General features: G+C 40.7%; 1 protein-coding gene across 3 annotated transcripts in view; it reads left to right on the top strand.

Annotated features, from left to right (window-relative positions):
- The first annotated feature begins 2,569 nt into the window (after positions 1-2,569).
- Positions 2,570-16,725, top strand: part of ARHGAP10 (Rho GTPase activating protein 10) — a 152,545-nt gene continuing 138,389 nt past the window's right edge. For all 3 annotated transcript variants that reach the window (XM_061441003.1, XM_061440995.1, XM_061440986.1), the window contains exon 1: positions 2,570-2,838. In XM_061441003.1, coding sequence (XP_061296987.1) covers positions 2,685-2,838 — 154 coding nt within the window. In that variant the 5' untranslated portion in view covers positions 2,570-2,684. The remainder of the gene's footprint in view (positions 2,839-16,725) is intronic.

Genomic DNA, 16,725 nt, shown 5'->3' with positions numbered 1-16,725 from the left:
TCCTTTTATTGCTCATAATTTTTGTCCATTTAAATTAATGGGTAGTTATTTCTCCCCAGGTCTTAATTTTTTATTTTTTATTTTTTTTAAATCATGATTTATTTCAGGGTCAGGTTTAGGAAAAGATATAGTTCATAATTTTGGTGGTAGGAAACCACTATGTCTTCTGAATACCAGTACTGGATAAACAGTGTAGAATAACAACATAATAGTAATTCGCTTCCTTGCTTTATTATTTAAATACAAGTTAACTCTTTTTATTCTAGGAAAAGTGTTATGTGTACATGTGTATTTGTTAGACTATCATAGCTCCTTTTAGCTGCAGCTAGAATAGAATACATTTTCATTTAACATGATAGAAGTAGGTGCGCCCATTTCCTTAACGGGCCTGTCATGGTAGGACAAATCTAAATTTTAGACCTGGTGGTTTTTTCCCATTTAAAAAACTCAGGGCAAAGCTAAACATTCAATTTTTATTTTATTTATTTTTAAATTTGAATGTAAGCCACTCCACACAATGCATGCAACCCGATTACTCTACTTCAGTGTAACTATGATAGGGAAATTGCAGTAACTATAAACAAGCATGAAAAATATTATTCTAATCTGAATCCTGAAGACAACTACAGGACAAAGCAAACAAACTATTAATGAAAGCCATACTTACTCTTGCAATGTTGCTCCAGTAATCCAAACAGAGACAAGGACTGTTTGCTACTTAAGGTGGGTTTTAAAAAATTCTTTTTGAATGGAGTTTTGAGTAGCATAGTAACTTCTCAGTTAAATAATATCAGAAAATAAGTACCACAGCAGATAACATGATCTACCAGTAAGCCTGCACAATCTGGGTCTGCTCTCAACAGCACCTCCTGGCCTGTCATGATTTCAGACAAGTCATCTGCACCTGTAAGCAGCGGCTGGTGAGAGGCCACACTCACATTTAAGACTACTTTCAGGAACAGTAATTACTTACAGGCATCCATGTCAGGTCAGCTGCACTCTGCCTGCCCTTTTCTTTACACAATTGTGCTTCCTTATTTTCCTCATCCACATGAACAATGAAAGCACTACCTTTGCCTTTGATTATGAAATCCTGTTCTTACTTGAGCTCAGTGACCGCAGCCAGGTGGGTAACACTTGGTCTGGTTTCTGAAGCAGACTCTCTAGTGGATAGTTATTAAAAAAACCCTAAATGTTGCCAAAATTGAATCCTACCCGATACACTGATTCTACAAACAGGAGTAATTTTAAGTGAGATTCCCAAAATGCCTACCTATTTTCAAACATGACTTCTGCAGGTCAGCACCTGGGGTCATACAGAGGGCAGTTGATAGTAACACATCTAGTTATCTTGGTGTCAAGCAATTTCTAAAAATTTTAGGTACTGCTTTTTAAAAGACAAAAGTAGCTTTTGAAAAGAGAGCTGTATATTTTGTTTCTCTGGCCAGTGCATACTAGGCTTAACTTTGAGCATAACAATAATACATTTAAATTAATACACAGTTTTTTGATTCAAAAGGAGCAGGAACTAACATTAAACTTGCCAAAATACAGAAAATGAAATAGTTTAAAGTGAATCCTGAAGGAAACATCTAGACGTATATTAATAACTGAAATATACAGCCCAAATAATCTACAAAAGTCTATCACTATCCACCAAATCACTGAGAATTGCACTACTATTAAACCCGCAAAATTATAGCTAAATGATATACATATATATATCTCATATATATATATGCCTTCTGAGTTTCCCACTGTTCTTAACCAGAACAATTCAGCAAGAGTCTTCTCTTTAAACAACCTGGTCTAGTGGAAGGTCTTCTTGCCCAAACCGTTCTGTGATTCTGAAGGTCTTGTTCTGCAGCAGTACTTGTTCATGAGAACCGTTTGTGTTAGCTTTTTGAATGAAGATACAGAGGCAAGTTTGTACCTACTTAGTACTTCACAGCCAGGCACTACAGCAGAAGTGAGCAATGCCACCTTCCCTGCCAGCAGACCGCCACGGCTGACTCTGAATGAAGCTGCTCAGCACTCCCCTCCGCTGCAGGCGGGGTCTACCCCTTCCTACACTGTTTCCGTGGGGTGACTCATCCACCCGCGGCATCTCAAACTCGGCGGCCTCCCCACCCTGCCAAATAGGGACAGACAACCCGCGGCCTGCTGCTACAAGCCGCTGCGGCTTTTCCAGCCAACCATATGGCACTGCGCCTGCCCAGGCTCTGCCAAGCCGCTCAACCCCGAACAAGCTGAACCTCGCCGAGGGGAACCCGGCGACTCGTGGGAAAGCACCTGCCCGCATCTCCCACACGGGGACGCCGGCAGCGGCTGAGTAGCGGCTGAGTGGCAGCTCTCATAGCAGCTCTCCTAGGGACTAGGCCCCCGCCGTATAGCCTGGTGCAGCCACCTCGGGGCGGGCGGGTGCCGGTGGAACGGCTGGGAGCTGTGTGTTCCCCTGCTGCGCTGCTCCGCCCTTTACAGGCGAGAGGGCGGTGCAGCTCGCTTCGCCTTCGCCCGTGCCCATCCCTGCGCGGGGGGAGTCGCCGCCGTCGCCGCCGCTGCAGCTGCTCTCTTTGTGGCCGCGGCAGGCGTTTCACCGCGGCGGGGAAGTCTGTGTCTTGGCTGCTGAGAAGCTCGCTGCTGGGAGAGGTTCGCAGGGAGGAGAGCCCCGGCACGGCGCAGCCATGGGGCTGCAACCGCTGGAGTTCAGCGACTGCTACCTGGACAGCCCCTGGTTTAGGGAGCGGGTTAGAGCCCATGAGGCCGAGCTGGAGAAGACCAATAAATTCATCAAGGAGTTGCTCAAGGATGGGAAAAATCTGATCGCCGCCACCAAAAGTGAGTGGAGGTTGTGGGGGAAGACGCTGGGTGCTGCGGGGCGGGTCGGGGCCCGGCGGCGCTCGCTTTTGTTGCGGTGAGTGTTGCAGCGGGTGTCTGCAGTCTTTCCCTTGGGTTCCCCAGCAGCCGCCCTGGGGATGTGGGTCCTGGCCAGCCCTTCGCTGTGGCGAGAAGACAAGGGATATAGCGGCGGTAGTGCCGGCTGCAGCCCGGGGTAACTCCTTGTAGAGCCTGTTGCGTCTGCCCGGTCTTTTGGGAGGGCCTGGCTTATGTGCTTGGCGGCGCCGAGTCCAAAGTAAGGTAATGTTAAATTCGCAGAGAAGACTCGGTTTCACGTTATACTGGCGCTTTGCAAGCCGAGCTTCTGTGAATTGCATATCTGAACATGGCGATGTACGTGTATGGGCATTTGTGGTCTGTGAAGAGGCTGCTGAAAAATACCCCTTTGTCAAAATTTCAAGTATGTTCAGGAATTAACCAGACTTGCAGTTCTGTGACAGAACTGGTTACTGGTTCTGTCTCTTTGGCCTCTTAAAATGTGATGGTGTTTTTTATTTAATTATTTAATTTTAATTATTTATGGTTTTTTAATTTTCGTGTTGTTGAGTGTATGCTGTGGTGTATATATGTGGTTAGGTATGCTGTGATTTATGTGGAAATCATTATTTTCCTTGAACGGCTGTGTTAACACATGTTCTTAATGTAGTACTTTAATAATACAATTTCTTCCATTTAACTAAAAATCTGGTAGTGTAGTCCCCTAAATAACTAGTAAGGTGATTAACTATACCAATCACTCAGATAAAACACTAGTGCAGCTGTCTGGCACTGTGTTCTCAAAAGCGTATTTCATCTTTGGTATCGTAGAAAACTTCTGAAGGCAAGGAACCATGCTTTCAAGATGTTTTCCTGAAAGTAAACTGAGAGGGATTAGGCCAGTGGTTTGAGTGGTGTAGCTGCCTGTGAGGGTGGTGAGGTGGTGAGGGTATTAAAAACTGAGAGAACTCATTTTGTGCAGATAAAGAAGCATTCTTTCCTGGATTTGTTTCAGATGTGCTGGGGTAAAAAAAATAAAAAAATGTAGAAGATGCCATATCACATTTGACTTGTTTGTAACTCCTATTCTTTGGACAGGTAATATTCAATTACTGCAAATCGCATTCCTTAAGGATTATTTGTAATCTGTGATAGGAAGTGTCAGTATAAATGATCTTAACTTGGAGTGCAAAGTAAAAAGTGTCCCTAAACTTGGATAAGAATGGTAGAGGAAAATCATTCTGCTTCTTCACGTCTGTTCCTCGAGCATCTAGACAGGATTTTGGCCACTGGTCCAAACCCTTGGTTTCTCATATGCAGTTACATATGCAGAACTTAATTTGAAACTGTGGAACTGATGATCGAGAGGGAAACCCTCATTTGTTTGAGCCTCCTATTCACAGTGTGATCCTGTGCTGATGACGTTGACTCCGTGTGCAGTGCTCGACATGCTTAGCTGTGTGCGGTGGGAGCCAAGGGAGTCAGCATGCCAAGCACAGCCACCTGGCCTAGGAGTTCTTGATGAAATACTTGGGGCTAGCCCGTGAGAGATACTCAGAGAAGCTATCTGAGATCCTGCCCGGTGTTCAGGTCTAAACAATTCCTTCCTTTCTGAGAGGACAGTAAGAAATTTTATTCTTGAGTTTAGGTGCTGTACCTTATTCTAACAAACATCTATGCTTCAGCATATTTGTTTGAGAAGTGGAAACAGGGTAAGATCCTTCCTTACACATTCCAGGCTTCTGCAGTTGTCTTTCACCTTTAGAGTGCCCTAGATAACAGATTTGAAGCTGAGTGGTCTTCCCGTGCCACTTGTGAAGCGCTGCCAGACATTAAAAGACAAATTGAACCAGAGGAAACATAGGGAGGTGTTAAAACCCATTAAACACCCAGTGGTCAGGATATTGGTCCTTCTTGTGTTTTCTTCTGAAAACACCAGTATCTAAATTCTTTGAGGAGCCTGATTCATTCACTCCCAGGAGGACAAATGGGTTCATATTTGTTCCAAAAAACAAGCTAAAGAAGTGGTCTACATGCAGAGCTACCTACTCACCTCTGTCAAAGCTGCATCTTCTGCACAAAGGCAGGCTTGGCAAAATCTAGTGAATGTAATAAAGAATGTAATAAAATAGGTAACTGCCTCTTAGGTAACAGGTGATTGCCATTTTTTTTTGAAAATTGTTTTAGTCTTTTGAACAAAAAATGTTATCTTAATAATAACTGAAGTATTTCTCTGTTACTAGAACTAGGTAAATTACAAAATTTACATCTGTTTGAATTGATTTGTGAGCATCATAAGCTTTTCTGAATGGCTTATAAAATACAGAATGTAGTAGGTGCCCTGTTGTTCTTAAATATGTGGTAAATGAAGTGACTGCAGTAGAGAATGTGCTTTTCCCTCCCTTGGCACTTTCCTTATTTCACTTGTAAAGCAGCAGCTTACAACAAATGTCCTGAGAATTCTTTAGGTGGGAATAACTGATGTGATTGAGTAGATCCCACTTCCAGCTCGACAGGCAGCCTTGTAAATTACTTTGCTGCTGCCTGCAGGAGGTTACATTTTGAGAGCTGGAAGCCGAGTCTGCTGCCAATCGCTCTAATCATATGAGTTGTCAGTGCCTTGCAGGACAAACCAGTAACATGATGTGGATCCTCTTGTTGGCTCTTTCCCATTTGTCTCCTCAGTTGTATGGGATTGTGTTTTCCACCTGAAACTCCAAAGAGTTCTTTTTATTTGTTAGTACAGGATTTATACTACTTTTTTTTTGCCCCCCTCCCCCCCCCTTTTTTTTTTTTACTTTTGAAAGGGAAAAAGAAGTATCTTCTGCATTTTAAATTAAAATACTTCAAATGTATCTTTACACTTTTACGTTTCAATTGTTTCAAGAATCTGATAGAAAGATAAACAAGACTGGCTCAAAGCTGTCTGTTTCCTGTGTAAGGATTTGAATCACTGAGTTGTCTAGCTCAAGCTAAATACTGGAAGAATGAGTAAACAATAGGTATCTCTTTTCTTATGACAGTTAAATATGTTTAAAAGGAGTACAGGAAGACAATTTTTTCCACTGTTAGTGATGAGTAAATACAAGCAGAATACACATACACCTTTTAAAATAGAAATACAATATTTCTCAGGGGATTCCAGTTCAGTTAAGCAAGCAAAGATCAAGATAGTTTATAAATAACTTCTGGATAGAGTTAGCTGTTCTTCTGTTGAGAGAAACTGGATTTAAAGGTGCCTGCTTAGTGAATCCTTATTCTGAAATGTGAAAGGAACTTGAGGGGTTTAGTTCTGAGCTCTTAAAAAAATTTCTGAGATGTAAATTGTTGAAAACTAAAGAATACAGTGAATAAACACTGCCTATTTGCTTTCAAATTCTTTTCCCTATGTTGGACCAAAGCTTGGTCTCTTGATATGAATGTGAGATCTGTTTGAGGCTTTTGAGGATATTTATTTGGAAGCAAGACTTGCGTATAAAGGTATAGCAGGAACTGCCACTTCCTATGAGATCTCAGGGTGGAGTAGGAAGAGTCAGTGCTGGTTTTGATCCTGGGCATCACATGGCGGGTTTGCAAAGTATACTTGCGTGCATGCTCATAGCTATTCCATGTGCCTGAAAGCAGAGCTCCCCTCCCCATTTTTGGATTTAGGCTCAGATCAGAGCAGGATTATATTTGGATTGGACATAGTGACTTTGTAATGGGTTGATGACGATAGAAGATGGAGAAGCCATTGAAAGAGAAGAATTGAGTTCCTTAAGAAGCTTTCAAGGGGTGATCTGTATGCAGTGCACATCTAAGGAAAGCCTAGCCAAAGTCTGGTAGGAGAGGATGCCCCATATGGGCCTTTTGTCTAAAATGCATCATATAGCCTTTCATTAAGTCAACACCATCTACTGCCACGTGGGCACCACAGTATTCAAATGCTCTTACCACTTGTGCTAGAATGCAGAGTAGTCACCTTCCTCTAATTGCACCCTTAGAAACTTGCTACCCAGCAGCCCCGTTGAGTAGCTTTAATAGGAGAAGGCCTGTCCCTCATTGTGTTGCTGTGTCTGTTTCAGCTGAGAGCAGGATAACAACTCCTGTGCTCCCAGGTTTTGAGTTGTTAGCTCAGTTCTGTGAGTTCTTGGCCATTGCATTGGTGCAGCAGAGGAGGAAAACAGACTCAGTGCTGGTCTCTGCAGGCAGCGCAGCGTGCTCAGGCTTCTGGTAACTATTTTTAATTGCTATTTTCGTTTTATATTTTTTTACGGAAGAGTTATTCCTTGCACTCTTCCAGGCAGAATGCAAAACAAGAACCATATTTCTTTTATCTGTAGGAAGAATTTGCTGGAATATACAGAGTTACGGATAATTGTTACTGAAGAATGCTGGTCAACTCCAGGGAGTAATTCTGCATTTGTGAAGGGGGAGGTGTTACTAGTCACTGGTCATTTACAAGTTTGCCATCAAGAAGTTAAGCAGACAGGAAATCTTGTCAGCAACAGGAATAAAGCCATTCCCAAATCCGATCTCTGACCTAGCAGAATAAGGCTGACTCTTTCTTTTAATGAAGTTGACTGAAGAACCTAATCCAAACACAAGACTCAGATGTCTGAGTTGGCCACTTATTCTTTTTGTTGGCCAGTTCTCTTAGCATGTGGTGGTTAGTGTTTGATCTCTCAGGTACTGATCTAGATAGGTTTTTTGCCTGACATGGTATGGATGTTATGTAAATGTAAAGGCTGTTGTAATCCACATAATAGCACAGCATAAAACCCACTCAAATCACTTGAGCCACAGTGCCCTTTTTTTTTCCTTAAACACTAATTGTCCATTTTTTTAAGCTTTCCTTAGTATAATCTGCACTTATGAAACCACTTAGCTGAACATGTAACGTGTGCCAGCTCTTAAAGTCTTGGGAATTGCTGCAACAAAAATGTTCTACTGACACTCCAGTACATGTCAGAGAAGCAAGGTAAAACAGTTAATATAGGACTTATTAATAACTTCTAGGAAATAAATGGATTTTCACTAGATTTAGAAAGAAAACAAAGACAGAATAAAACCTAATGTCATTCTTAAGAAGACGGGGGGGTGCTGGTGGCAGGGAGGGAGGAGAAGGGAACCTCTCACACTGTGAGAGTGCCTTAGTTTAACTTGTGTGCAGACTTTACTAAATCAACAGTGTATAGTTAGGACACTATCTTTATTTAATTCACCTTGAATACAGTGAGAGCTGTAAATTAATAAATCTTCACATGTAGAGTTTTAGTAGGTTGTTTTAGCTTTCAGTTAGTAGCTCAAAAATGAGCTTTATTTCTGTTATAAGGCGTGCTTTAGGTGTGATAACAGTAAGCAAAAAAAATACTCTGAGATTGAAATTTGAAATAGACTCTGCTTAGATAAAAATTACTGCTAGGGCAGTTCTAGATCCTGTGTCCCAGAGGCTATTGAGCATTATATAACTTTAATAAATACCCCTTTTCTATTGGAATTTAGCTCAAAAATGGAAATACTATAAAACTAAGGCAGATGAGTACTTTGGGGCCCATCTAATACAGGTTTCCCTGAAGGAAGAACTGCTTACAATAATATAATGTTGCTTTTCCCTTCCCTTCAAGGTAATTGCCACGGCTAGGGTGAAATTAACTGACAGTTTTTTGTTTAAACTTTTTGTAGGTAAAGTTGCTTCTGTAAAAGGCTCAGCAAAGTGCTTCCTTTTGAGAAATACTGGGCAGAACATTGTGTTTGACTCCACCCAAAGTAGAGCATTCATTACTGTGTCAGTAGCTATAAAAAGTGTCAAACTCATTCTGTGGAGGATGCCAGTTTGTCATCTTGAATCATGTCTTTTCAACTTGGATTATTAACCAGCTCCGTTACCTTCTTTGTCCTGTAGATGTTCCACTGTTATTTTTTTCTGTATTAAAAGTAGGACATTGTGCTAGTGAGCTAAAAAATGTGATTTCAGAAAAAAAGAATTTTCATGAATTTACATGGGTTTTCTGAGTGCTGAGATGTAACGGGCTATTGAATGAAGTGATTCTGTCTTTTAATCACTTGGGGGAACACATCATATTTCAGTTTTAGATAGACGGTGCAAGCGGCTGTTAAAGAGAACATCAGTGATTAGTAGTCATTGTCAGTCTTCAGGAGAAAACCAACAGAAGTAAGTGGAGTGGTTTGTAATTTTTAGAGAAGCTGTCTGGTAAAACATGTTGGAAAGGTTTTTCCTGATATTTTTCTTTTTTTAATGACAACCCTTTTAGAATTTTGTGTATCTTGAGTTTTACAGAGTCTGAATCCATCTTAAGGAGCTGGAAAAAAGGATGGGTTTGCTGTACAGTCTGTGAAATGCAAACAGCAGCTCGAAATTAAATAAAGAAGAATTGGCCTACTGCTAAGACTGCAGGTGTGCACTGTTCCTAACCTTATCCTATGCTTGCCAGCTCTGTATTGCAAAAATACTGCACATTTTAACAAGCAGAGCTTTTAATACCATTTCTCAATTCAGTCTAAAATGTGTCATGTTTTGATAGTGTGGGTTGTGGCTTTTGAGATAATTTTTATGACTTGTTTATATCTGAAGGGGTTTTCTTATGTGTCAAATGCCACTTTTCTGAGTTTCCAGACCATATTTGCTGTTCTGTGACAGTTCTTGAGATGTTACAAGATGCTCAGTGTTTTGATTATCTTTTAAAAGTCTTCACGCTATTAAGTTGGCAGATTAAGTTATTGTGAGCAGTTGAATGCCTTCTGGAATATCTACTGAGTGATAATATATGATCAAACGAGCTTGGGCACATATTAGCAGAACAGTTTAAGAAACTGCTGTTCAAAGAATTTAACATCTCTGCTGGTGGTTGCTGCCACCCACTGTAGTTGTCTGCTTTAATCAGCACCCAAAATCTGTCTTGTTGCTAAGTCAAACCTATCTTTTCCAGGTTTAAAGTAAGCCATCACATTTTGCAATGAGTTGAGGTAGGCGCATGAGTGCTATCCTGGCAGCTCCTGTGGAGCTTGTGCCTTCTGGGTGTAACACTGATAGAAGAGAGGGCACTTGCAGTGGCTGCAATTTAAAATGCCCTGTGTTATTCATCTGTGATAGGTGTATGCCTGATATCCAACATGCATGCTTAGGTATCTCACTGGGAAAGAAGGTACTGGAAAGGGAAATCTGTGGCTGGGTTTATGCTAACCTCAAATTCTTTTTCTGAACAGGTATTTTTTGGCAGTTTTTGGCAGACAACCTCAATGTCAGGGTGCCATTTTTCCATACCCACCTGCATCTAGGGATGGAGCTTCTCACAGCCACCCTGTTATTTGTGAATGCCTTTTACTCTGTTTCTCTTTCCTCCCCTTGTTCTTTCCCCTTCTGTGTTCATCTTTCAGTATAAAAATAGAGAGGAAACATCCCAGCCCTCACAAGCAACGTGGCCATCATAGGCCAAGGCCAAATCAGAAGTTTCTGTAAATCATTCATGCTGGGGTTGTCCTCTGTGAGAAAGGAGCAGTGGGAGGGGAAAAAAAAAAAAGAGATGGAAAGTCACAGGATTATTACACAGGTTGCAGTTTCACTACTGCCCTTTGAATAATATCCTGTTGTTGCCTGTTTAGTTGGGAGGACTGGGCAGGTGGAGGTTACCAGCTCATAAGGTCACAGAGAAGGCTTTGCCTCTTAATAGATCTGGTTGTTACAGATGCCCTTAGTTCTCTACAGCTTCTGTATATATACCTGGCTGGTTTGGACTGTTTGTCCTTGAAGAGGAATAAAAAAAATGCTTTGTTTAATTTGTCGAGGAAAATTGAGTACCCAGGGTAGAAACTGAGCTGGACTCTGTGTGTCAGACCTGGGCCTTGGAGGATGTTGTAGCCTGTGTGATGTCCAGTAGGTTCTCAGCCACCTTGTTGCTGGTGAGTAGTTTTTTTGAGCTTTGAAATTTGTCTGTTGCCTCCATTAGGCTGACGTGTGTAGACTTAGAAGTGATGAATGAATTCATGGTGAAGAGTCTGAAGTTTGCATTGCACACTTGCAGTGTTTCAGCCTGAAGAAGAATGAGGTTGTAATGTGTCAAGTCTCAAAATTTGGTGCCTCTTCCCAAGCAGGAGAATGCCTTGGATTTGCTTGTTTGTCTTAATCTGTGATTTTCCCAGTCATTAGAAAGAGCCACATGCTTTGAAAAATATAAATAACATTTGAATGTACTTACAATGGAAAAAAATTTGATAAAGAAGACCTGTAGCTGATTTAAACAAAAATACGATTGCTTAGAAAATGTGTCTTCAAGAAAAGCCATCTGTCTCACACACGGGTGTAGGGAGCATGCTGCCAGGTCACTGAAGACACAAGAAAAACCTTCCAAAATCTCATTTTGGAAGCAGGTCACTGTTCTTAGAAATCCGTCACGCAGCTGATTTTGTAGTTTATGTGGATTAGTGAGTCCTGTGTTTCAGCCTCTGAAGTACATCAGAACTCTGAAAACAAAACAGTGTAGTTTACATTGTCAATTTTTTTCCTGTTTAAAGATCAGGTTGTATACTCTCTCTGTTGAAAAGGCCTGGTCCAATTGTCAAGCTCAATTACAAGGTAACTGTTTCTCCAGAGCTGCTGTCTGTTCAACTCTTCAGCCTGCAAGCTTTTCTGGAACAAAGCTGACTTTCTTCCAGTCTGCTCTAAAACACTTGCTTGGTGGTAGTATTACTGTACATCTGTTGTGACTCATTTTCCTTTATAATTTCAGTCATTTCAAAACACACAGTTTCAAATTTCTTTTGTGCCTTTTGCCTAACTGTTCCTCTGTCCCAGCAGATTCAGCACCTTTTGTGAGACAGATAAATCTACCTGGATCTAATGCTAAAAACAATCTGCAAACACTCATCTCTCCAACGGGCAGTTTGTTGTTTTTTGTTTAACAAAACACATCTGTGTCTACCAACATCACTATTGTTCTTTGAATGGAGTTCTGTAGGTTGCACCTGAGGGGAAGGGCTGCCCTGTTTGGGTAGCCCTAGCTAGGGTAGGGGAGGACACTAGCTAGTGAAACATGAGAGTTTATTGTTGGCATCTGCTTCACTTTACTACACTCTTTTGCTATATTTTATGGAGGGATGGGGCTAAGCTCCAGATATTCAGCTCAAGTTTTTGCGTAGTTAATATAATGAACTAAGGAAATGTCTGTGTTACAGCCTTGAATCTCATGTGTAGGAACTTGGTCCTTTGTTCAGATGAACTTTGCTGAGGGCCTTGGGCAAAACCAAAGGAGATGTGAATATCCTGTAAGACACGGTACTATGGTTTCTGAACAACTGAAGCGTGTTCTCTGTCTTGGAAGGACACATGCATTGCAGAGCCCAAGCACCTGAGGACTGGTGGCCATTACCTTTAGGTAGGGCTCAAGTAGCGTAACCTCCTCTGAGAGAATTGAACACTGGAAATGCCCTCCTGGCCTAGTAATTGTGATGGACAAAATAAATTTAAGAAACAGAGGTCCTTCAAGCTACTGTGTGAGATGCAAATAGTATTTTGAAAATGTAGCTTTGAAACTCAACAGAAATGATTCTTTGTGTTCACTTATCTGGAAATTTGACTTCCATTTTTCCCTTCCTGCCTCCATAAACTACTTTTGTGTCTGCAAATGTGTCTTAGGTATGAATTTGTCTAGTTTAGTTACAAAAATACCTTGTATTTTGGTGCAACCTAATTTGTATTTTATATAGGGCAATTTTTTTTTAATTGCTGCTACAGGTTGTTGTCAGCCCTATAGTGGACATGGTTCTGCAAGGTTAGTGAAACTAGAGGGGTGAAATTTTGTCTTTTATGCAACTAAAAATTTATCTGGAGGCAAGCACAGTACAGTTTGCATTCCCCCTTCATGTCCTGATTCTATAGATCACTACTTCCTCTTCTGGTAACTCACTTGAATGGTTTGTAGTAGAACATGAAAAATAAAAAAAGAACATGTAGTAACAGAGTTTTTTATTTGCGAGGCTCTGACCAGACACTAAGCAGCAAACAAGTAAATTAAATTAATGGAATGTTGACATGTCTTCATCCCAAGCCAAAACAAGTTTTAGCCTTTCATATAAGTGCATAATTTTGTGGTATGGACAATAGAAAGCTGTGTCTAGAGAAGTGACTTTGTGAACACCTTTAGGCAAGCCCTTCACCTTTTTGTCTTTCTGTCATTATTCAGGCTATTGCATCAAACTTGTGACATTTATCTATAAAGCATTTCACAAATAGTGAAATGTTATAGAGAAGGGTTGTGTATTGGTCCCTTCTGTGTTATGCAAGGCAGCACTCACTGCTCTTTTTCTGTAGTCGTTACTTGAATTGAACAGTAGTTACAAACTTTTCTTTAATCCTCTTCCAGTGAATTAGCTTAATATAGAATCTGATAGGAGAATGTGCCATATTTTCCTGCAGTTGTGTTTTAGACGTCTCAGTATACAGCAGACATGGCACTATGAACTCAGAAAGCAGCTGTTCTGCCTTTGCCATGCAGATTATTCAAGTGGAAATTTAAGTCAGCAGTTTGGCTTTTCTAAGGTTTTGGAGCATATCGTCACTCACTTTTTTTATAGAAAGTATCCATATGTGAAGAAAAACTTAAGTATGTCAGCCTTGTTGTTGTGATCCGGGACATACTGAAATCCACTTCAGATTTGTAAAGCTATTGTAGAGCTTGCTTCATTGAGAAGGTGTTTTTTTTTTCTCTCCTTGTTGTACCTTTTGTTTGTAGTTCCAAGTGTTCATAAGGAAGATGGCTTTGATACCTTATTGAGAATTAGTTTGGCATTATTACTATCAATGCATTTTAAATTAAAATTAGTAATTAAGACGTCAGTCAAGAAAAGTAGCAGTCTTGTTTGGATGGAGCAAGCAACTGGACCACGGTAGCAATTAATGTTAGCTGCTCCCTTCCTCTTTCTCTCTGGTACAGAGAAAAATTTCTTTAAATGGAACTTGACAGTGTTTGTAAGCAGCATGTAATAAAAACAAGCAAAACCTCCCCTGAAGCTCAAATCTCTGATGCCCTAAAAGCATCAAACAAAATTCAAATAATTCTATCAGCATTTGTTTTGATTTCAATCCTTTTATAAATAAAGCTTTCTCTATATGTTTATTCTGTTCCTGTCATAATAGCTTTGATTTGCTTGCTTCAAAATTTAGGATTTTGAAAGCTTGTGAGCAGCCAGAAGGGGTTGTATGCTTTTGATTTCTCAGATTTGAAAGTAAATGCTGTGAAAAGCATTTATCTTTAAGAAAATTACCTTCTGAATAAGGATGCTGTTCTTAATAGATGTTTCTTTGGTGTCCTGCCCCCCTCCCCCCCCCCCCCCCCCCCCCCCCCCACCCTCTCCTTCAGTTTATCTTCTAAATATGGAAAATTTCTGGACTTTAATAGTGCTTGGGAGGTTATCTCGCATTTCCTGAGGACATTATTGAATGGCCTTATTGAAACATTGCTTCCTGGGCGCTATTATTAGTGTAGTAGCTGCGAGAGATATGAGCAGCTGCCGAGTTTTGTTCTGGGTGCTCTGGGTGGGTGGATTGGAGTGGTATTCCCGGAGTGACAAGCAGAGGCACTGAGGGATGCTAGGAAGGAATTTTGCTTGGAAAATAGTTGACCTCAGCTCAGTGGTTTGCACTTCTGTCTCTTTTTTCTCCATCTCCCTTCTGAAAGGTCCTAGTACTGTGACATTTTAGATTGTTCTTGCTTAGCCTGCCAGAGATGGCCGCCTCCTTCACTTGAAGTGATGTCTTTAGCTGCCTGTGCTGGTGAAAATTTCTAGAGCAAGCCTATGTGAACATTCAAGTTTGAATATTAAGGAAGAGCAGGAAAGGCCCAATAGCATGGGCTTTATTACGTGCTAACATGGGGACATGCTCAGAGCACCTAAGAATGCTTGGGATAGAGCTATGCGAATAGAGGCTGAATCAAGTCCTCTTTGAAGTATGTATCTCTAATACCTTGCTAGGCTTTGGAAAAAGGTATGGCTTAGATTTTTTTTTTAAATTTTTCCTTTGCTTCCATGCATCTGCAATGGCTCTTCCTACTGAGTAGTAATTTATTGAGTAGGAGTGATTTACTTGAAGATTAAGAACAGAATGAATGCTATCTGGTGGTGGCATTGCTACAGGCTGCTGGAATTACAGAGGAGAGGGTTATCTGCTAGCAAGTTAATGACAAAACCAATAAGAATGTTATTTCTAGGCTTTTTTCTTTTTCTCCTTATTCTTTCCCTAGAGTTAACTGCTGTGTCTCCTAGTTGCATCTCTCCCTTACAAAACCTCCAGTGCTGCCAATGTCAGTTGAATTTTTACTCACAGGAGAGCAATTAGAGGGGAAAACGAGGCTTTCGTAGCTCACTAAAATAGCAGATGGAATACACTGATGTTAATAATTAGTAATGTCAGCAAAAGACCGCATGTCAGCTCTCTTCTTCTGAGGAGGGCTGGGGTTTCTTGCAGTTCTGTCGTTCTTTTTTTGAAGTTAATTGCTTACTTGCAGTTGCTTTGTTCCAGAGAAGGACCCATTATAATGATCTTTAGTACAGTTTTCTTCAGCCTCTTCAGGTGAAGAATTCTCTCATCTTTTCCAGGGGAAAAAAAACAACCCCACAACCCAACCAAAACCAAAACCCCCCTGCTATTTTGTAAAACATTGCGATACTGCTGTGGTAGCTTTCATTTATTGAGCATTATTGAGTGAATTTGAGCATTTGCTTTCCTTTTCCCCTCTGATTTTTGTTTGCTTAAACCTGTTTTGGGTTTGATTTCTGGCAGTCACTTCACAAATTATCTTTTGATGCTTTCTGGATCAAAGCCCACAGGAACATTTTAGTTGTATGTTCAGTAAAGGGAGTTGAGAATGCCTTGGTATCAGTAAACAGTCTAATTTTGGTTTGTTTTCTGAAGTTGTGATAATGTTTGTCTGTGAGATGGTTAATGTGTTTTGGAATGGTTTTGATTATGTTAAGATCCATAGTTAGCATTGTAAGTGGGTAATGAATGTGATGGGGAGAATTGAGAGTTGTTGCTCTAAAAAAAATGAAGCATGTCTGTCTGGCAGAGGAGCAGCTTGTCCGTGAACTGCTTTTTGCTGATCAGCATGCTTGTAGTAAGCATGGATAAAGCCCTTCCCAAATCTTTATTCGCGAAGTCAAACCATCATCATCATCATCATCTCCTTCTGCGTGCTGTTAGCGATACAACTTTATTAAGGAGATATGTACAGGAAATGTCAACAGGAAAATTTAAGGTGAGGTTGCTTACTTATTATCAGATAAGTCACAACTCGTTGAGAATTCTTGCTAATGGTTTCCGGTGTTCTATTTGTAGCATTATTTTTATGTAAAACATGTACACTTTCAAATGCATAAACACTAGATTAGTCTTAAATAAGCAAACAAACCTCTTAACCTATATAGCACTTGGGGGGGGGGGAGGGGGAGAGGGGAAGAGATCCAAAGTGCTTAAAGCCTTTTAGATGCCAGCCTTTCAACATCCTGCTGCAAAGTAGGTTGGGCTGCTAGTTCTGTTTACAGATGGGTGAAGTGAAAGACCGGGTGATTAGATGAGATTGCACATCAAGTCTTTATTGGAGACAGAGTTAGTTATTAGGAGGCCCTGACATTTAGCCTTATTACCTGTGCATTAGACTAGTCTGTTTGGTAAAACAGCTTGCAGATGTTGGGATGGTATTTTGAATTGATGGCAGTTTCAGACTACCAGTTCAATTCCTTAAGCAGTGATCAGAACTGTTTTGGTGTAGGTGCTTGGGGATTCGAAGATACTGTGTTCGATTTTAAATGCTCAGTTTTAGCATGAAGTCATGTTAAATATTCTGGCAAGGCAGTGAC

The sequence above is a fragment of the Pezoporus flaviventris genome, unplaced genomic scaffold (genome assembly GCF_033815535.1).
Source record: "Pezoporus flaviventris isolate CSIRO_AGI_PZ_B2104156 unplaced genomic scaffold, CSIRO_AGI_Pfla_v1 ptg000002l, whole genome shotgun sequence".
Classification (NCBI taxonomy): domain Eukaryota; kingdom Metazoa; phylum Chordata; class Aves; order Psittaciformes; family Psittacidae; genus Pezoporus; species Pezoporus flaviventris.
This window is presented reverse-complemented; position numbering and strand designations above follow the sequence as displayed.